Genomic DNA, 21,620 nt, shown 5'->3' on the forward strand with positions numbered 1-21,620 from the left:
AGTGATGGTCACTTAGGTTGTTTCCATCTTTTTGTTATTGTGAGTAATGCTGCAATGAACATAGATGTACATATGTCTAGTTACATCACCTTTATTAGAGCTCTAGTGTATATGCTTAGGAATGGGATTGGTGATCATAGGGTAATTCTCCACCACTTGCCTGTCAGTTTGTTGTACTGTGGTGACTTGTGTGTTGCTGTGAGTCTCGAGGCTTTGCCACCCATATTTCAAATAACAGCAGGGTCACCCATGGTGGACAGGTTTCAGCGGAGCTTCTGGACTAAAACAGACTTGGAAGAAGGAAGGGGCCACCCACTTCTCAAAGAATTGTCCAGTGAAAACTTTATGAAAAAGCAGTGAAACACTGATATATTACAGGAAAACTTTATGAATAGCCCTGAAACACTGTCTGATACAGTGCTGGAAGATGAGCCCTTCAATGAACCCTTCAGGATGGAAGGCACTCAAAATATGACTGGAGAAGAGCTGCCTCTTCAGAGTAGAGTTGAGCTTAATGATGTAGATGGAGTAAAGCTTTTGGGACCTCCAATTGCTCATGTGGCATGACTCAAAATGGGAAGAAACAGCTGCAAACATCCATTAATAACTGGAACATGGAATGTATGAAGTATGAATCTAGGAAAGTTGGAAAGTGTCAAAAAAAATGAAATAGAATGCATAAAGATCAGTATCCTAGGCATTAATCAGATAAAATGGCCATTTTGAATCAGATAATGCTGGGAATGACAAATTGAAGAGGAATGGTGTGGCATTCATTGTCACAAATGATATTTCAAGATCTATCCTGAAGTACAATACTGTCAGTGATAGGATAATATCTGTATACCTACAAGAAGGACCAGTTAATACTACTGTTATTCAAATTTACGCACCAACCACTAAAGCGAAAGGCGAGAAAATTGAAAATTTTTACCAACTTCTGCAGTCTGAAGTTGACCAAACATGCAATCAAGATGTGTTGATTATTACTGGTGACTGGAATGCAGAAGTTGGAAACAAAGATGAAACAATTCAACAAGAGCCAAAATATGACCTTAATTATATCCTTCCTGTATTTAGAGACCATCTAAAGAATAGATTTGGTGCACTGAACACCAGTGACTGAAAACTAGAGGAACTGTGGAATGACATCAAGAACATCATCCATGGTAATAGCAAAAGATCATTAAGAAGACAGGGAAGGAAGAAAAGACCAAAATGGATGTCAGAAGAGACTCTGAAACTTGCTACTGAATGGAGAGTAGCTGAAACAAATGGAAGAAATGACAAGATGAAAGAGCTGAACAGAAGATTTCAAAGAGCAGCTCAGTAAGACAAAGTCAATTATTGTAATGAAATGTGCAAAGGCATGGAGTTAGAAAACCAAAAGGTAAGAATACACTTGGCATTTCTCAAGCTGAAAGAACTGAAGAAAAGTTCAAGCCTCAAATTGCAATATTGAAAGATTCTATGGGCAAAATATTGAATGATGCAGGAAACATTAAAAGAAGATGGAAGGAATACACAGAGTCACTATACCAAAGAGAATTGGTTGATGTTCATCCATTTCAGGAGGTGGCATATAATCAAGGACCGATGGTATTGAAGGAAGAAGTTGAAGCTTCACTGAAGGAAGTGATTAAAAACAAGGCTCAAGGAATTGACACAATACTCATTGAGATGTTTCATCAAACAGATGCCCCACTGGAGGCAAGCTCTGCCAAGAAATTTGGAAGACAACTGCCTGGCCAACTGACTGGAAAAGATCCATATTTGTACCCATTCCAAAGAAAGCTGATCCCACAGAATGTGGAAATTATCGAACAATATCATTGATATCACACACAAGTAAAATCTTACTGAAGATAATTAAAAAATGGTGGTAGCAGTATATTGACAGAAAACTTCCAGAAATGCAAGCAGGATTCAGAAGAGGACATGGAACAAGGGATATATCATTGCTGATGTCAGATGGATCTTGGTTGAAAGCAAAGAATACCAGAAAGATGTTTACCTATGTATTATTGACTATGCAAAAGATCATAACAAATTATGGATAACATTGAGAAGTATGGAAATTCCAGAACATTTCATTGTGCTCATGAGGAACCTGTACATAGACCAAGAGGCTGTCATTCAAACAGAACAAGGCACTACTGCATGGTTTAAAAATCGAGAAGGTAGTGTGTCAGGGTTGTATCCTTTCACCATACTTATTCAACTTGTATGCTGAGTGAATAATCCAAGAAGCTGGAGCATATGAAGAAGAATATGGCATCAGGAATGGAGGAAGACTCGTTAACAACCTATGATATGCTGATGTCACAACTTTGCTTGCTGAAAGTGAGGATGACTTGAAGCACTTACTCATGAAAATTATAGACTGCAGTCTTCTGTATCGAATACACCTCAACATAAATGAAAACAAAAATCCTCACAACTGGACCAATAAGCAGCATCACGGTAAATGGATAAAAGATTGAAGAGGTCAAAGATTTCATACTACTTGGTTTTGCAATCATTACCTATGGAAACAGCAGTTAAGACATCAAATGACATATTATACTGGCAGATCTGCTAGAAGAGACCTTTTTAAAAAGTGCTGAAGAGCAAAGATGTCTCTTTGAAGAGTAAGGTGTGCCTAACCCAAGCCATGGTGTTTTCAGTAGCCTCATGTTCATGTGAAAGCTGGGCAATGAATAAAGAAGACAGAAGAAGAATTGATGCTTTTGAGTTGTGATGTTGGTAAAGAATACTGAAAGTACCATGGATTGCCAGAAGAATAACCGATCTGTCCTGGAAGAAGTGCAGCTAGAATGCTCCTTGGAAGTGAGAATGGCCAGACTTCATCTCACCTACTTTGGTCATGTTGTCAGATGGGACCTTTCCCTGGAGGAGGATTTCATGCTTGATAGAGTGGAGGAGGGTCAATGAAAAAGGGGAAGGCCCTCAACGAGATGGATTAATACAGTGGCTGCAAAGATGGGTATAGGTATGGCAAGGATTGTGAGGCTGGCACAGGACCAGGCAGTTTTCTGTTCTGTTGTACATAGGGTTGCTAGAGTTGGATCCAACTTGATGGCACCCAACAACAACAACAGGGTAATTCTATTTCTAGCTCTTTGAGAAAGCTCCATACTATTTTCCATAGTGGTTGTACCAGTTTATAATCCCACCAGCAATGGAACAGGGTTCCAATCTCCCTACAACCTTGCCAACATTTGCTGTTTCTTTTTCTTTGATCAATGCCATTTTTGCAGGGGTGAGATGGTATCTCATGTGGGTTTGATTTGTGTCTTTCTAGTGGCTAATGATTTTAAGCATCTTTTCATATGCTTTTTGGTCACTTGAACATCCTCTTTGGTAACATGTCTGTGAAATTTGTTTTTATTACAATAATTATTAACTTGAAACTCTGTTACATACCAGGAATTCAGAGGGTACTGTATGAAATACATTCACTGTTCAGGGAAATTACCATGTTGTTAGATAGACCATTTATTGGACCTAGAGTCCTCATATTTGAGGGATTATAAATTACTGATATTATGAAGTAATTAGTATTTTAGAGAAGTTCTCAGGTCATCTCCCTCCAGTTTCAGAGCAGATCATCTCTGCTCTCTGCACATCTCCATGTTTTTTTCCTGTTGACTGTATCAAGTGATTATCTGTTATTCCAAGTCAGACTACGTTTGGATGCTTTCTAGATAGCTTAAGAAACTTTGATACTTTTGGAAAGTTTCAAATTATGATTTTCAGATTGCTAACTATAGTCCCTGTCATATCCAGGCTTAATCTGCAGAGGGCAAGAAACTACAAACCATAAGATTTGTAAATTCTAAAGTACTTTACATGCGCATACTGTATAATCTCTTCTGACACATACACGATAGTAGAGGCCTCAAGGAATACTGCAGCAGATTTATTTCCCAACCAACTGAGTTAGATGCCTAGAAAAGACTTAGTCTTTTCTTTGTTCTCCAGAACATGAGGAGAGAGGAACATAAAGGAAGAAAGATGGAAAACAGAATTGTTTTTCTAACTTTGAACATGATCAGATTTCTTTTATCCCCCAAATGAAATCTTAATATAGTGCTAATATATAAACCGGATAAAAATGGGACCTTTTTCAATAGGAATAGAGGTAACAAATTGATGGAATATAGTTTTAAGATTATCATTATTAATAGAACGTAATAATTATTTGGACATAATTTTGCCTTTTTCCACCATTCTCATTTTTTAATATAATTAAAGTAGACAGTTGGTAGCACAAATTATAGGTCATTGTTTTTTCTTTGTCCCTGTTCTCCTTCTCCTATAAAGTTACTATCTAAGAGATAGCAAATGACATATGATGATGGATATATTTTGTCCACATCTGTCCTGTAGGCTCTGGTGTGATTCAACATTCTAGAGAACTTTGATTAATAGCAAAGGGAATGGCCACTTGAGAGAAGAAGGATGTTTAGCCTTCCTCCCTTTTATCTTACAGAAATGTGTGAGGAAATGGGGAATGCACATGAAGGAGATACGAGAGTAAAGTAATAAAAAACAGTTAAAAATATTATTTTATTATTGATGTGTATGAAGAAAAAAATATGTTAATGTAGCAAGGTGTGTGTGTTATATATAAAATAACTTTTTAATTATGTTAAATATATCAATGACTATTAATGATTAGATTCCTGGGTGGCACAAACAATTTGTGCTCAACTCTTAACCTAAGGTTTGGTGGTTCAAGCCCAACAGCAGAAAGGTCTGGCAATCTGCTTCTGTAAATATTGCAGTCAAGAAAACCCTATAGAGCAGTTCTATTCTATAACACACGGGGTTGCTTTGAGTCAGAATCGACTCACTGGTGATAGGTTGTTTTTAATTTTTAATTTGATGATTAAATGAGGTACTTGGTTTTTAAGAAAACTTTTTAAAATATAGAGTCCTTACCTGTTTTTAAAATTAAAATAAGTTTGTACTAAATTACATTATTTATTTGGAAGTTGTTATTGATCTTAATAAAGAATAAAATACCGTATACTATGTGGTATATGGTATGTGCTAGTACTTAATCTATATATCCCTTCCAATCTGTATAACTGGATACAGTTTTCCTGAAAATTGATACCTAGTCATAATATTTTATATTGTTGTTGTTATGTTGTTACGTGCCGTCGAGTCGGCCCCGACTCATAGCGACCCCTCCTTGGGTTTCCGAGGCAGTATCACTACGGAAGTAGGATTGCCCAACCTTCCTTCCGAGGATATAGACCAAAAAACCAAATTCACTGCCGTTGAGTCAGAATCAACTCACAGCAACCCCTCCTTGGGTTTCCGAGGTGGTATCACTACGGAAGTAGATTACCCAACCTTCCTTCCAAGGAGTGGCTAGTGGGTTTGAACCATCTGGTTAGCAGTCAGATGCCTTAGGCACTATGCTACCAGAGCTCCCAGAGCTCCCATTTATATATATATACACACACACACACACACACACACACACACACACACACACACACACATATATGTGTTTGATTAGAGGATTGGAGACATTGCTTGACTTAGTGAGATCAGTGTATAATGTAAATTTTTTTAAAAGAAACAATGTTGTGGTGTCAATTCTGACTCGCTATATAGCAACCATGTAGACAGATTAGAACTGCCCAGTAGGAGTTCCAAAGCTGTAATCTTTATAGAAGCAGACTATCACATCTTTCACACCGGGGATCTTTTGGTTAGTAGCCAAGCACTTAACCACCATGCCACTAGGGCACTCTGGAAATCAGTCTCTAATTTTATGGAAAATGCTAAAGAGCACTTATTATCTTTATCCTAATTCTTTCCCAATAGATGTGCCAATTAACAAAGCAGTATCTATTATGTGTATTTAATAAACAAAAGGTTCGTAAATTTGGATTCTGGATTGGGCTCGGTGCCAGCTAGCCTTGTGATCTTGCATCATTTATTTTTGCCCTAGTCATGGTTTGTTCATTTCAGTACTAAAAACTTGAAAGTTCCTGTTAGTTCTCATGTTCTTTAAAATATAATGAAATTAAGCTACTATCTAAATAATTTTTCAGATGTTTTCTCATGGAAATTGGCGTTCCTTAGTGTTTTACTTCTGTTTTTAGCCTTTAGGAGCACCTAATGGAATAATATTTTTTTCTTTCTTTGTTTCTTTTTATAGAAATTATGACCCACTAAAAACACAATCCAAGAAATATGCCAAATCTAAGTATGACTTTATGGCAAGGAACAACAGTGAACTGTCAGTTCTAAAAGATGATATTTTAGAGGTAATACAAGTTTATGTTTTTTATTCTCTTGATAAAATGGATTTATTATTTCCCTGTTTGGTTTACATCTAAACTTTTCTCAAAGAAATTCAGAGGCCAAGAAATTCTTCAGAGCTTTTTTATATTACCAGGGATACATTGTATCATAAATGGTAGCTGCTTTATCTGCTTTTTGGTTTCAGTTGGATTTCTCTACTTCCTTTGATGTTCAGTAAAATCCCTATACATGTGTGTCCTCTTCTTTCTTTTAGACTATTTATTTTGGAGTCATGGCTAATTATCACTACAGTTATAGATGCACTATAACATTTTGATAAAAGAATAACATTTCCTTCTTTCTGTCCTAGTAGCTTTACTTAAATGTTCACAGCAGCCAGTAAGCTAATGATTTTGGAAATAGTGTTCCATGACACCCAGATCTCTTTCTTAAGTGATAACTGAAAGTTCATATTTTAAAATATATAAGGTAGGATGGTCATCATAGTTTCTGTAAAAAATTATTTTCATACTTTTCTTTTATATTCCAAAAATGGAGGAAAAGAACTTTCCAAGAGAGTCATCTTAATCATTTCTAAGTACTTCAGGTAATGCAAATAGCTGTACATTCTTGGGAGATACCATGGATCTTGGTTAGGTTCATCATAGTGATATCATACCTCTTCTGTGCTAGTAATTGTAATTCCTACTATAACTCCTAAGAATCATTCATTTCACATTATATTGATCCTAAGTCAACTTACCACAAATTAATTAGAAGTGAAAAAATTTTATGAGTTGATGTCAAGGAATAAAAATTGAACTTCCTTCATAGTTTATTTTGGTACTGAAATGACATCTACATTTTCTTTCATGGTGACAGATCCTTGATGATAGGAAGCAATGGTGGAAAGTTCGAAATGCAAGTGGAGATTGTGGATTTGTGCCAAATAATATTTTGGATATTGTAAGACCTGCAGAATCTGGATTAGGGCGTGCTGACCCACCTTACACCCATACCATACAGGTAATCATGATTTCTTAGCAAAATTTCATTTTTAACCATTTTCAAATATATCACTCTTAAACAGAATTTAAAAACCTTTTGAGTATTACTCATTTTAAGACTTATTTGGTTTTAAAACTTTAGGTAATTGGGGGCAATGGTGAGAGACATAGGGAAGAATTACTCATAGGCTTTCTGATTTACTTTTCCATGCACAGAATATTTAGCAGTAAGTGAGTGCTTCTTTAAATACTATCTTTTCCAACCTAAAATATTTCTAATGTTTAAAGAAACATTCATTTCTACCCATAGCTCTCCTACCCACTAATGTCTTCCTCTTGATACAGGAACCGAGGACATAGGCATTTAGACAGTGGCTGGAGGGTTCAATACTCCATCCTTACTAGCCCTTCCCTCAAAGTCTCTTACATGTTCGGTCACTGACCAGCATTGAAAGTGTATTAATTTTACACGAATACATAAGTATTTATTCAGTTGAATTATAATATTTTTTTCCCTCTCTTGATCTTAAGGTTAAAACATACTTAAAGTATAAAATAGGTAGGTCAGGATCTCTCATCTTGATCATTAAATAATTCTTGAAGCCTATGCACATTTTTGAGATTTTGCTAACCCTGGTTAATTAATAATAATTCACCATAACATCTAAATTCACTTGCTGTTAATCTCTTTGAGATTTTTGACCTGTAACAGAAATGCTTGAGTCAGATCCAAAATCCAGGGACCAGAATGGATGGAGTCTCCCATCCATGGAGCTTCTGAGTTTGGGGTGACTTTTTTTCTCAAGCTATCAGCAAGAATTAATTTTTAGAATCTTGAGCAAAAAATCACATCTGACCCCATAAATTGCCATGAATTTGAGTAGAAGCTACCTAGAATAGGTAATGGAATGGTTAATTTTTATGCTAGTTAGAGGCTTAATAAAATACAGATGGTTCAAACCTAGAAATATGGTTAAGCTCCTTCTGCTATGACCATTCATTTCAATATGTCTGGCTCCTCTTGACATTCCAGCCCAATATAGGTTCTGCACTTAGCCAGAGAGACTTAGCTTTATCACACTCCAAGATTCAAACAAACATTTGAAATAAAGTATTACTGTATAGTATATAACGTCTTGATAACTTACTGATAAGTGATAGCAATAAAAATTCTGTTTGCTGTACTTAAATTTTAGCTGGGCTCATGTTCATATATATTATGTATTTATTCTATGTTCATCATTTGTCATTAGCTATTGATGCCAAAGAAGGAGTTTGAGCTATTCAAGGTATTGTCTACTCCATTTCCCATGGATTTTTGAAGTGAATTTTCTTACTTCATTTTTCTACCTTTTTCTTTCTTAAGTTTCTACTTTTTTGATTTTGAGATATATTTACTTGATGTAATGCAGACTTCTGTCTGTATTATAAGTGTCAGTTCTTCATGTGATTTCCTGTAGAGGTGTTGACCATATGCCTTTGACTCGGAAAGGAGTGTGTATGCTTGAAATTATCCTTAGACAGTGATAGTGTTTACCCCTTGAATTATATGGACAGATTTTAATATTTAACCCATGGTGAGCTATAAAAGCACTATTTACAAGGGATAGTCCTAGTTGCCTCATTTGAGAAGAAGTCAGGTTTACATTTTCAATGTTAAATACAATTATCCAAGTTTGTTTTTATTTGTGTGCATAGTTTTTAGGAAGGGTCAAAGTATGATAAAATAAGATACATAAATTTTTAAATAATGTATATTCTAAGTTTTTCCCTCCATCTGAGATTTCCTAAAGAATTTAACTTCTTCCACCTTTTCCATTTTACTGTTGAGTCTTGTCTTTTTCTTCAGTTCTGATTCCTGGATGGAACCATAAGTTGACTTTTCTTTTTAAAGGTTGTTGGTCTAAAATTGAACCAAAATTATTAATATGTATCATAGGTGGTGGAGTACTTTTGGAGAACATAAAATATACTCCTCCTTTATTTAACAGAGCCTCATCTTATGTTTTTGTCAACTTTGGCACAACCAAGAAATTTTTTAAGTGCTCACAAGTTTCAGGAGTTTGTTTTGCTACTTTATGTAAATAGAAACTTGTGGTCCTTGTGAGGATTGATTGCCTCTTTTGGGTGTTTTCTTTTAAACTTTTCAACACTATCTGACTGTCTTCTGAAAATTTCTGGATGCAACTTTGAATGCAGTGATGCATGTAGAAATGTGTGTAGAAATTATGTGTGTGTTTAGGTCGAGGGCTGACTTTTAAAAAGTATTAAAAATAATCTGCTTTTTAACACCTCCTGAAAATTTTGGACTGAGTCCAAAAAACCACTGAGATCTTGTAAAATTTTAATAAGCAAGCTTGACAATGTGCAATCTGCTATCTGCTATGTGACATAAATCCCACTCTAAAAGGATTCCTATTTTCAAAGCATTGATAGCATAAAAAACAATAGAGTAAGGTGGAGAATAAAAAAAATTATCCTTGGAAATGCATGCCATTCATTTTTGTATCTCTACAACAGTGTCGACAGATACCTTTATCAACATGTCTAAAGAAAAATACTGCATACAGCTGATTTCAGAACAAAATAAAGATACCCACATATTTATATGGATTCCAGTGATCCCACTACCCTAACCTTATAGACCTCCACTGGATTACAAGCATATTGAAAACAATACTGAATCTTATTCATATTTTTATTTGTTCATTGAACAAATATTTATTAGGTGTCAGGACCTTGCATTTGATAAAAAGAAAGAAAGAAAGGCCACTGTAGGGCTCCTTCCTTTGTGCTTTCTCTACTAGTTACAGTGAACTTCTCTCTCCTGCCCAGAAATGGTACACAAACTTTTTTCCCATCTGTTCTATCCAATGATATCAAAACTTTGAGGAAACGTAAAGAAGCTGCTTCTGGCAGAAACGAGCTCTGGTAGCATAGTGGCTAAGACACTTGCCTGCTAACCAGACGGCTGGTGGTTCAAACCCACCAGCCACTCCTGGAAGGAAGGTTGGGCAATCCTACTTCCATAGTGATACTGCCTCGGAAACCCAAGGAGGGGTTGCTATGAGTCGGGGCCGACTCGACGGCACATAACAATAGTTCTGTAGAAAGACACCTAATGATTCATTGCTTAAGCTTTCTTCACATTTACAAATAGCAAGAAGTTACACTCTGACTTAGATAATGTCAATCATCAATGCTTATGCTGTGTGCCAGTCATTTACTCAACAGCTGTGTGAAGTAGGCACATTTTACCTATGAAGACACTAAGGTACTGAGAAGTAACATGCCCACAGTTACACAACTGTATGAAGCCAACATTGGAACCCAGCACTCTGTATCCAAATCCCGTGATCCAGCCCATTGTACTGTACTGGGAAATAATGCTTGGAAAGAAATGCCATCTCTTTTTTGTATAAAACCTTTTTGTATAGACATAAACTTTTTCATCAAATGAATGTTTAAAGTGACAGTGTCTTCTCTGCATAATGTTACAATGCATCTTGTAATAAAAGTTTATCTGATTAGTTCTAAAGAACAATATTTGCAATTGAATTTTGACTAATGTATCCTTTTCTTGGATTTTATCTATCTTTTATTTATTTTAATCATTGAGGAAAATAGCCACATTACATAATTCACTTAAAAAGTGGACATTTTGTGAATGATGGGACTATAGGAATTAGATAAAAACTATTTCCATGTAACATCTGTAAATCACCAAATATTTTATAAATGCACACAGTTGTGATTCTTATTTTTATACATATCCTGTGAATAAGACATACATATAAATAACGGCATCTCCTGGATAAAGGACACAAATACAGCCTTTGCTTATCTTTCACACATTTTGTTGTTGTTGTTAGAGATTCTGCTCTCATAGCAGGGATGCTGGTACCTGGCAACAGTAGAGAGTAGGTGTTGAATTGCCACCTGATGTTCCTGAGAGTCCAGGCTATTTAACGGCTTCACATTTGGACTGATTCATAACAGTTCTGTAAAGGCAGCCATTCTCACCTTATGTGTTTTTCCCATGGCTTCAGCAGTTTTAAAACTAAATGAATAATCCAGGGATGGAGGTAATAAAGCATTTACAAAAGATATGGAACATTAAAAAAAAAAATGATTGAATGAGATCACAGAGAAAAGGAAGCCCATGCTTATGAGAGAGTATTGAGAAATGGGAGATAAGTGACTTTCTTTTGGTAAAAACCTTGTCAGAGAAAAACAACAAAATAATAAAATCTCAAAAAAGAATAAAAATAAAATGGAAAAAAGAAACCCTGTGGAACACAGTGCTAATCTGACTCATGTAGGGTCTTCATGAGTCGGAATCAACATGACAACTGAGAAAAAAGGGACAAGAAGAAATAACAAGTAAATGCAGTGTAAGATCCTGAAGAGAATCTTGAAATAAAAGCAGTAAAACGATATTTGCTGAAAAACTAGTGAGATTCAAATTATGTCTATAGTATAGTTAATAATATTGTGCCAGTGTTAATTTTCTGGTTTTGGCAGTTATGCTATTGTTTTATAAAATGCTAATAATTATACTATGTAAAATGTTATTTTTTTTCCCACTTTCTTTTAAGATGAGTTCAAAATACAAAGCAAAAGAAAAAAAAAAAAGTACCTTGTTGTAGAGATCCTAGGGCTTTGTATCGTTTTAACTGGCCAACAGATGGGCGTCCATGGTGCCTTCTCCACCCAGGAATCTGCTTGCCACAAATGCACATATTTCCTAATGTTTCTTTTGAGTTAATTCCCAGATCTCTGTGACTGTTCATATGCTAGAATTTGCCTTTATGCCATATAGATTCTTGCGCTATGCCAAAGCAGAAACCAAAATTTTATCCCCACTGTTATTTCTGATTTACCCAAAGATCTGACTGAAAAAGTATTTTACTTATTTTTAATCATAAGGAGCTCTGGTGGCACCGTGGTTAAAACATTCGGCTGCTGACCAGAAGGTTGGTTGTTCTACCCTACCAGCCGCTCCATGGGAGAAAGGTGAGGCAATCTGTTTCTGTAAAGGTTTATAGCCTTGGAAACCCTCTGAGGCAGTTCTGCTCTGTCCTGTAGGGTTGCTGTGAGTTGGAATCAACTCAATGGCAGTGGGTTGGTTTAAGTCTATGTGCTTATTATTATGTATAGATTGTTGTGCTCTAACAGATAATTATGGTATATGTGTGTGTGTGTGTGTGTGTGTGTGAGAGAGAGAGAGAGAGAGTGTTAGAGTTGAGAATTACTAGTGACTGCTACCAAAAGGTAAAAATAATTATGAATGTCCTGCCGTTCCAGGACTGTAAATTAAACTCCTGTTTACTCTATTTCCTAGCAAGATATTGTGATACTTTGGGGGAAAAACCTGATCTGGGTATTGCTAGATGAGGACTCTAGTCCTGGTTTCTGGCACTAACTGGCTGTGTGATCTTAAGGAAAGCGTTTTGCTTTTTGTGCTCCACTTAGCTAAGCTATAAAATAGAAGAGGTCAAGTCTCCAGAGTCAGTCTAGATATAAATATATAATTATTTATATACATTTTAAATAGCCCCAAATTGAAAGTGGAAGTATTTTCTCTAGGTTACTACTAATCCACTAGAACTACTCATGTCAGCCCATGTTATGAATATGCTTATTTTCAAACTCAATCTAGACCATTCAGATACTGTTGAACAGTGTGACCATTTTACTAAAGATGCCTTTATATTCATTCCATCCAGGCCAACACTGATAATACTCAATTCTTTAAAATTTGATTTTTAAGTAATCTTAGACGACTGTTTCTCTATTAATAAGAGGTATAACTTTAGACAAGGATGGTTGCTTTTTATTCTGCCTCATGTGCTGATATTTAAGGATCTTTGGTGCTGTGGTTAAAGCATTGGGCTGCTAACCAAAAAGTTAGCTGTTCAAACCACCAGCGGCTCCTTGAGAAAGACAAAGCAGTCTGCTTCTCTAAAGATTTACAGCCTTAGAAGCCCATTGGGGGTTGCTGTGAGTTGGAATCCACTTGTTGGCAGTGGAGTTTTTTTTGTTGTTGTTTGTTTTGTGTTGATATTTACCTAGATATTTCTTGGGTTAATTTGAATGATATCCACTCTAATATATATATAGACCATCAAGTTGATTCCAAGTCATAGCAACCCCCACTGGGTTTCCAAAGCTGTAAATCTTTACAGAAGTAAATTGCCTCATCTTCCTCCCATGGAATAGCTGATGGGTTTGAACTACTGACCTTCTTCTGTTTTGCAGCTAAATGCCTGACCCAATATACTATGAGAGCTCCTCTAACATATATAATATGTGTGTGTGTGTGTGTGTGTATAAAATACATATATAGAGATACTTTATAAATGATTGAACAGCATTCACATGCATGTGTATTATTATGAAGTATTGTGTCTGTTTAGGCTGCTTACAAATTCAGAGCTAAAGCTCACTAAAATCACATCTTGATAGATTAATACATTTCCTTTTGTAAATTCAATTTTTAATGCATTCTTCTTGTATTTTAAATTATGAGATGAACCTATATCTTAATATTTTAAATAATACGTAAACAGTTACTGCTCAAATACTCTACCATGTTTATACTGGAGTGTATTCTATATGTTAAGTTGTTCATGGCTAGGTAAGAATGATGGAAATAAATTACATATTTACTAGCTTCTTCAGTGATTGGTTATGAGCAGATAATTTTACTGTCAGAAACTAATTTGTTCATGTTATCTAACATTTGACATTACAATTGATATTTTAGTTCCATCTCCTATGTTAATTTTCTCATTTGATGTGATTTGCTCCATTTTCCTAATAGCAGTTACTTGGTGAGCTATCAGAGGTAAACCCACATTCATTTCCTCATGGGAATTCTTCTTAAAATAATTTTTTGATTCAGTCTCTGGACTTAACACCCTCCAAATGTTCCAGCTGTGTCTAGTTTTCACTGCAGAGTTTCAGAGAGACCAAATTTAGAGGAGAAATATGTAATTCAGAGTAGGTCAAAATTTTAAGAACAGTTCAATTTTAATAACTTCGTTGGGCTTACTTGCATATTTTCCCCCTCCGGAGCAGTATCTTGCTTGTATCAGGAGTTTCTCTCTCGATAACTTTTTGAATCCTTTATAATTCTAACTCAGCTTTAGTTGCTAAAGAAAAATGATTCATGCAGACTTAAATATGAAGAAGAAAGTAACTTGTCATTAAGTTTAGTTATTTATTTCTTTCAGGGAAAGAAAGAGAGCTTTTGTGTTAAACAGAACTTTAAATGCAGAGTGAAACCTCCAACAGCCAGAACCCATATAAGGCAGAAACCTGTTAGAGAAGAAAAACAAAGATATTTTTGACCTACAGAGAGCAAAAAAGTGGTTAAGACTGCACCCTGTCAACAGCAGAAAACTTACAAGACTTGATAAAACAAGGCAGTCCTGCCAAGTTCCAACTCATGAGTTTCACTGTATTTGTTGGAGATAATAGGGAAGAGTTAGGAAGTGACAGTTACATTTTGCAAAAGTGGGTCGACATCGTGACTAACCATCCCAGCTTATCCATAATTGAAAGGTTTCTAGGGATGTGTAACTTTCAGTGTTAGAACCAGGAAGATATAAGAAAAACCGCGATAGTAGGTCAAGATTTCCTTTATAGGATTTGGAGCTCCAGCACCCTTGGTTCAGGAGAAAAACAGGTGGCAGCTCTGCTCTGAAGGATTTATTGGAGACATCAACTTTGCACTGAGAGTGAAGAGCTGAGAGAAAGAAATAATGAAGAGACCAGTAGTTGAGTGGTAGGTTAATGGGAGTGGAGAGATAAGAGGGGGCATAGAAGAGTGATTTGAAAACACAGTACTGATTCTGTGTCCTCCACACCAAGAATAGCACTAAACTAGTCTCCATGGGAAAGTTGTGTTAGTTGCCATTCAAAACAGAAAGGAAAGGGTAGTAATTATCCAAGGAAGGCAGTTTTCCCCCCTTTTTCACTTCAAAGGTTGTAAACATGAAGCAGGAGGAAAGGATCAAGAAGAAGGGAAAATATGCAAGTAAATACAATTTATGGCATAATTAATGAAACTTTTTTCACTTTTTTTTTCCTTTAATCAAATATTTACATTTTTAAATCTCTTAATATGTTAGGGCTTAGTGATAAAGTTGCATTGTGTAGCAATGACAGATGAGTGAAATGAGGCACAGAACATTTGGTGAGCTTGTCTTCAGGCTTGACTGACAGTAACACACAGTGTATTCAGTTTCTCACAGTATTTTTTGATGGATAACAAAACACTAGCTGTTCTTGTTTTTATGGAAGCAGGAAATATGAACCATTTCATGGAATGCTGAGCTCATGGCATTTTTTTGTTTGTGCTTTAAAAACAATAATTTAAACTCTGACACTTTTGGAATCCTAATGTGAGAATTCACTAGCACAGTATGAGTTTGTGTGCAAAGGACATTCTTAGCATGAAAACATTGCATATGCATTAACCAGATGATGTTGGTGTGTACTAAGTGTTACATTTTGGTGATGTTTGCTGTATTTTGATTGCTTTAAATATTTTTATTGGCCCAAGTATAGGAAGATTATTTTGTTGGGCATGATAATAAAAGGAGTAATGTTTTGATTATATTATTATTATTATAGGATATATTAGAAATATCTGTCTTAAATGCTGAGGTGGTTGACAACCTCTGTTTCTGTCTCATCTAACTCCATGGCTTGCTCTGTGAGTTTTATCCCTCTACTTCCTCCCTTCCACACTCCCTGACCCTCTCCTTCCTCGCCCCCCAGCCCCCACTGAATGTCTAGCAGCATTATAAACATCTCTTTCAGTTCTACTTCCATCCTTGCATAATATACTTCCACTCCTTCTCCACCCCATTTGCTGGTGAATGGTAGCTTTTAAAGAGCAGAAAACAACCAGGGCTTCTTCCCACTCAGGTTTCCACAGGTGTTAATCATTTGCTGTGAAGGCAACTGTGATGAAGGTTGGTGTGGTGTTTTTTGAGTCATGATTAAATTAAAAGTGGTGTGTTTGTGGTGTATATTTTTATGTTTTTGATCTCTGTGGAAATTGGGGAAAGCTCTCTTAAAATCAATATTATCTTATATTTGGGCCAATTTAGAACTTAAAGGTAAATATTGTTCTAATTGAGGCCCCGATTATCAAAAGGTCTTCCTTTTGCATTTTATATACTAATTCTAAATTACACAATAATTAAAATTGTGCCCGTGCAGTATCTAAACTTTAGTTACAAGCAGGGATTTGAATCAGTTCATTCTAGTTTGTGACACCTTGCTGAGAATTTCCATTTCCACCCCAGATACACTAATTCAGAATATTAACAAGGTCCCCAGGTGATTGTTATAGATCCCCAGGTCATTCTCATTGTTTAAATTAGATTCTGATTCAGTATATCTGGAGGAGAAATGCAAATTTTCAGCAAGGGGTCAAACTGGAATTAACTGGTTCAAAGCCCTGGTTACAATTTTTTGCTTTTTATCCTTAATGTACAAAGCAAATGTATCTTTTGATAATTTGGAGCCTGTGACAATGCAGTTATCTATTAGTTAAAATTATTTTGTTTAAATTAAAAATTTCAACTCTTGTGTGCAGTTTAATAAGGTTTATACATGCGTGCTGTTTCATAATAGCCTAACAGATATGATTGAAAAGTTGTTGAAAACATATTTTACTTTATCATATCTACTTTTAAAATTAAAATCCTTACATAGCCTATTTTATAATATATTTTTGTGAGTTGTACACGTAAACATGTAATTAAAGTCCATACCATTACCTTCACTTCCACATTGGGAAAATTTCCAGTTCAGTTAATATCAAGATGATGAAAGAAAGAGTTATAACTTAAAAAATAGTAATAATATTTAAAAATTGTTTATTTTGAAGCATAGTTTCTTTTTCTACTTGAATACTACCCATCTACTTAACAAATTACCTGGAAGTAAGAAAAATAAAAGATCTTTGAACATACTTAAAAATCAGGATTAATGTGATACTTTATAATTGGCATTTAAATTTCCAGTGCAACTAGAAATTATTACTGGAACTTATAAATCATTAAACTTTGTCTCACCCTACTCTTATGTGATTCAAAGTCCAAATCTAGTTCTTCTAAATATTTATGACCATTATGAATAAAACTTTTTGCTATTGATGTCTCCTTGTAACTCCTTAATGTATATTTTTTACTTTGAACAAATATGTAAAATATTTAAAAGGTGATTATTAATGATAATTATGTTCCATGGGACAAAGACCTGGCAGTCTCTTCCTTGTAAAGACTACAGCCTAGAAAATGCTATAAGGCAGTTCTGCTCTGTCACAGGGGTCGCTGTGAGTCAAAAATTGACTCTGTATCACCTAATAACAATGTACCATAAAGAAGTATGTGTAAATATATCTGAGTGTATATCTTTAAACCAAAAAAACACACTCACTGCCGTCAAGTCGATTCCAACTCATAGTGACCCCTCCTTGGGTTTCCGAGGCAATGTCTCTACGGGAGTAGATTGCCCAGTCTTCCTTATGAGGAGTAGCTGGTGGGTTTGAACCGCCAGCCTTCTGATTAGCAGTCATATGCCTTAGGCACTATGCCACCAGAGCTCCCAGTGTATGTATGTATGTGTGCATAAATACATATGAATACATATACATATATAACACAAATATATGAATTTGTATTGGGTTCGTAAAATAGTTTACAAATAAATAGTCAACAATGTCCTGTCAAAATACAATGTTTCTGTAGACTGAGTGCTTTTAAAATTTCAAATTAATTGTCTTCTTATAGAAACAAAGGATGGAGTATGGTCCAAGACCGACTGATACTCCCTCTGCTCCATCACCTCCTCCAACACCAGCTCCAGTTCCTGTCCCCCTTCCACCTTCTGCTCCAGCACCTATTCCTGTGTCAAAGGTTCCGACAAATGTAACCCGTCAGAACAGCAACTCGAGTGACAGTGGCAGCAGCATTATACGAGATAGCCAGAGACATAAACAACTTCCTGTGGACCGTAAGTTTCTTAAAGAGGCAAAAATACACAGTTTCCTCTTGGAACTAAAGCCACTGTTAAGTAAAATGTTTAGTATTGGTTCTTCTGGTATTAAATATTAAATATAAATTATACTTTATGCTTGCATGAAACTTCAAAGGTTGCAAAGATTTCCATCTGGTTTCTTGTCTCTCAGGTAATTCTGAGAGACAGGAACTTTTTCTCCATTCCTTATTGTGTGTATTTCTACACATATTCCAATATATTATGGTGGTTGAGGGCAGACTCTGGAGCCATGCATATTAGGTTTGAATAGTGAAACATCACTTACTGACTGTGGCCTTAAACAATATAATAATCCTCTGACACTTCAAAATCTGAAAAGTGGAGGAAAACAATGTATTTATCTCATAGAATAGTTAAGCACTTCACTAGTAGCTGATGGGTTGGTGGCTTGAATCTGCCCAGATGTACCTTGGATGATATATCTTGTGATCCGCTTCCAAAAGATCATAGCCTTGAAAACCCTGTTGGAGCAGTTCTACTCTGCACATATGGGTTTGCCATGAGTTGAAATTGACTTGGTGGCAATTAACAACAACTTCATATAATAATTGTGAGGCTTTAATGAGATAATGTATATAAAGCATTTAGATAGTAGTTCTCTACCATATCCTTTTTTTTTTTTTTTTTTTCATTGTGATTTGGGTGAAAATTTACAGAGCAAATTCACTTTCCATACAGCAGTTCACATATACTTTGTCTCATGACATTGATTACAATTTACCCTAAAGCAACAGCTTCTGTCCCACTTCCTCCCCATAGTTACCTCTTCCCTGTGTCCTTCACTCCATACACTCCTGCCCCCTGAGCTGTCTCCTTGTGCATACACAGACCTTCTATTCTCCCTTGATTGTTCTCTCCAAGGAGTGTATCTACATAGTGTAAATCTTCACCTCATATGCCTGTCTTTGTCTGGAAGCCAGAGGAGTGGGTTCAATTCCAGACCTGAAGGGCAGCTAGGGGCCATAGTCTCAGGGGTTCCACCAGGATCTGTCAGACCAGCAAACCTGGCCCCCCCCCTTTTTTTATGATTTTGAATTTTGTTCCACCTTGGTCTCCACTCTATCCAGTATCTCCAACATAGATCCCCCTCCTAGTGGTTGACAGTGGTTGCTGGCCACTATCTAGTTCTTCTGGTTTCATAGTCTTACAGGCCTAGGATCGCATGGTGTACCAGTTGCTTGGACTAATTGTTTCCATGAATCTTTAGTTTTCTTCATTTTTCTTTGCTCTGGACAGGACAGACCCATCGTTGCATCTAGATGGCTGCTTGCAAGCTTTTAAGATCCCAGTCACTACTCACCAAAGTAGGATGTGGAACAATATTTTTGTGTAGTATATTATGCCAGTTGAGCTTGATGTCCCCTGTGACTATGGTCCCAAACCCACAGGTACAACTATTCACTCCCTCTAGGTAGCTGGCTGTGGCCAAGAAGTGTCTACAACCTTGTCCCTTGTCAGCTGTACTATATACCTGGGAATTCTTACAGAACATACCAGTACACTTATAGAAACATTGTCTGCCAACACTATACATGGTCATGGGCACCCTCCTCCCTGCATAGACATACCTAATAGTTCAGCCTGTCCACTCTTCTATCTACCCATATACCCATGTTTGCCTTCACTGACAACACAGTACTGCATGTGCAAAAGGGTTCATCTTTGTTGTGTGTACCTCCCATGCACCTCTCTCTGTCTTCCTGTTCCTCAGTACCACTGTGTTGATCACTCACATTTGATACATTGCCCTTCTCTTCACCCAAATCAATATGTTTCTCTACCTGTCTAACAGTATTCCCTTCCCTCCCCTTCCACCCCTGGTAACCAACAAAGAAAATTTCCTTCCATAGATAAACCTTTCATTGACTTTTTATAATAACAAACCAATACAATATTTTTCCTTCTGTGATTGACTTATCTCACTCAACATAATGTCCTCTAAGTTCATCCACGTTATGCTGTGTTTTGCAGATTCTGTGTTATTCTTTAGAGTTTCATAATATTCTGTTGTGTGTATGTACCATAGTTTGGTTATTCTACCATCCTCTTTGAGGGGATTTTGCCTCTCCCTGCTCCCACTCAAGGAACATTTAGTAATAGTGACTGAGGCATTTGACTGCTAGCCAGAAGGCTGGTGGTTCAAACCCACCAGCCGTTCCTCAGAAGGAAGATTAGGCAATCTACTTCCATAGAGATACTGCCTTGGAAACCCAAGGTGGGGGTCACTGTGAGTCGAATTTGACTCAAGGGCAATGAGTTTGGTGTTTTTTAATTTTTTTTGGTTAGGAGTGATGAGTAGAGGTAAAAAATGTTTAGCAACATTTTACAGCATCCACAGAATGGTCCTGACAACAGAGTTATCTGGCCCAAAATGTCAATAATGTCAAGGTTGAAGACCCATGATTTAGATTAATATATGATACGTTATAAGCAGGCAATAAATTGTTTGCAGCTGTCATCATTCTCTTCGTCATCAGTGTTCCTCATAATCTTCTTCTCTTCCTCTTATTTGCTATTCATATACGGATACACCTCATTTTATTATGTTGTTGTTATGTGCCGTCGAGTCAAACCCGACTCATAGAGACCCCTCCTTGGGTTTCCGAGGCAGTATCACTACGGAAGTAGGATTGCCCAACCTTTTTTCCGAGGAGTGGCTGGTGGGTTTGAACCGCTAGCCGTCTGGTTAGCAGGCAAGTGTCTTAGCCACTATGCTACCAGAGCTCCCCATTTTATTATACTTCATTTTATTTGGCTTTGCAATTACTGAGTTTTTTACAAATTGAAGATGTGGCAACCCTACATCAAACAAGCCTATTGGTGCCATTTTTCCAACAGCATGTGCTCACACGATGTCTGTCACATTCTGATAATTCTCACAATATTTCAAACTTTTTCATATTGCTATTATATGAATAGACAATAGTATAGTGTAAGCATATCTTTTACATGTACTGGAGAAAAAAAATCATGTGACTTACTTTATCACAATATTTATTTTATTGTGGTGAACTGGATCTGAACCCACAATATCTCTGAGGTATCCCTGTATATATGAATACATATAATCTTATTTACTATTCATATATATGTTGTTGTTGTTATGTGCCGTCGAGTCAGCCCAGACCCATAGCGACCCCTCCTTGGGTTTCCGAGGCAGTGTCACTACGGAAGTAGGATTGCCCAACCTTCCTTCCGAGGAGTGGCTGGTGGGTTTGAACCGCCAGCCTTCTGGTTAGCAGTCAAGTGCTTTAGCCACTA

The 21,620-nt window shown here is 36.3% G+C and overlaps 1 protein-coding gene across 1 annotated transcript in view; it reads left to right on the forward strand.

Annotated features, from left to right (window-relative positions):
• Window positions 1-21,620, forward strand: part of EPS8 (epidermal growth factor receptor pathway substrate 8) — a 100,680-nt gene that overhangs the window by 68,531 nt on the left and 10,529 nt on the right. Inside the window, exons 15-17 of the mRNA XM_007944455.2 lie at window positions 6,185-6,293; window positions 7,153-7,296; window positions 18,092-18,314. Coding sequence (XP_007942646.2) covers window positions 6,185-6,293; window positions 7,153-7,296; window positions 18,092-18,314 — 476 coding nt within the window. The remainder of the gene's footprint in view (window positions 1-6,184; window positions 6,294-7,152; window positions 7,297-18,091; window positions 18,315-21,620) is intronic.

Source organism: Orycteropus afer, unplaced genomic scaffold, assembly GCF_000298275.1.
Source record: "Orycteropus afer afer isolate SDZICR_OR568_19922 unplaced genomic scaffold, OryAfe1.0 scaffold00126, whole genome shotgun sequence".
NCBI classification, from domain to species: domain Eukaryota; kingdom Metazoa; phylum Chordata; class Mammalia; order Tubulidentata; family Orycteropodidae; genus Orycteropus; species Orycteropus afer.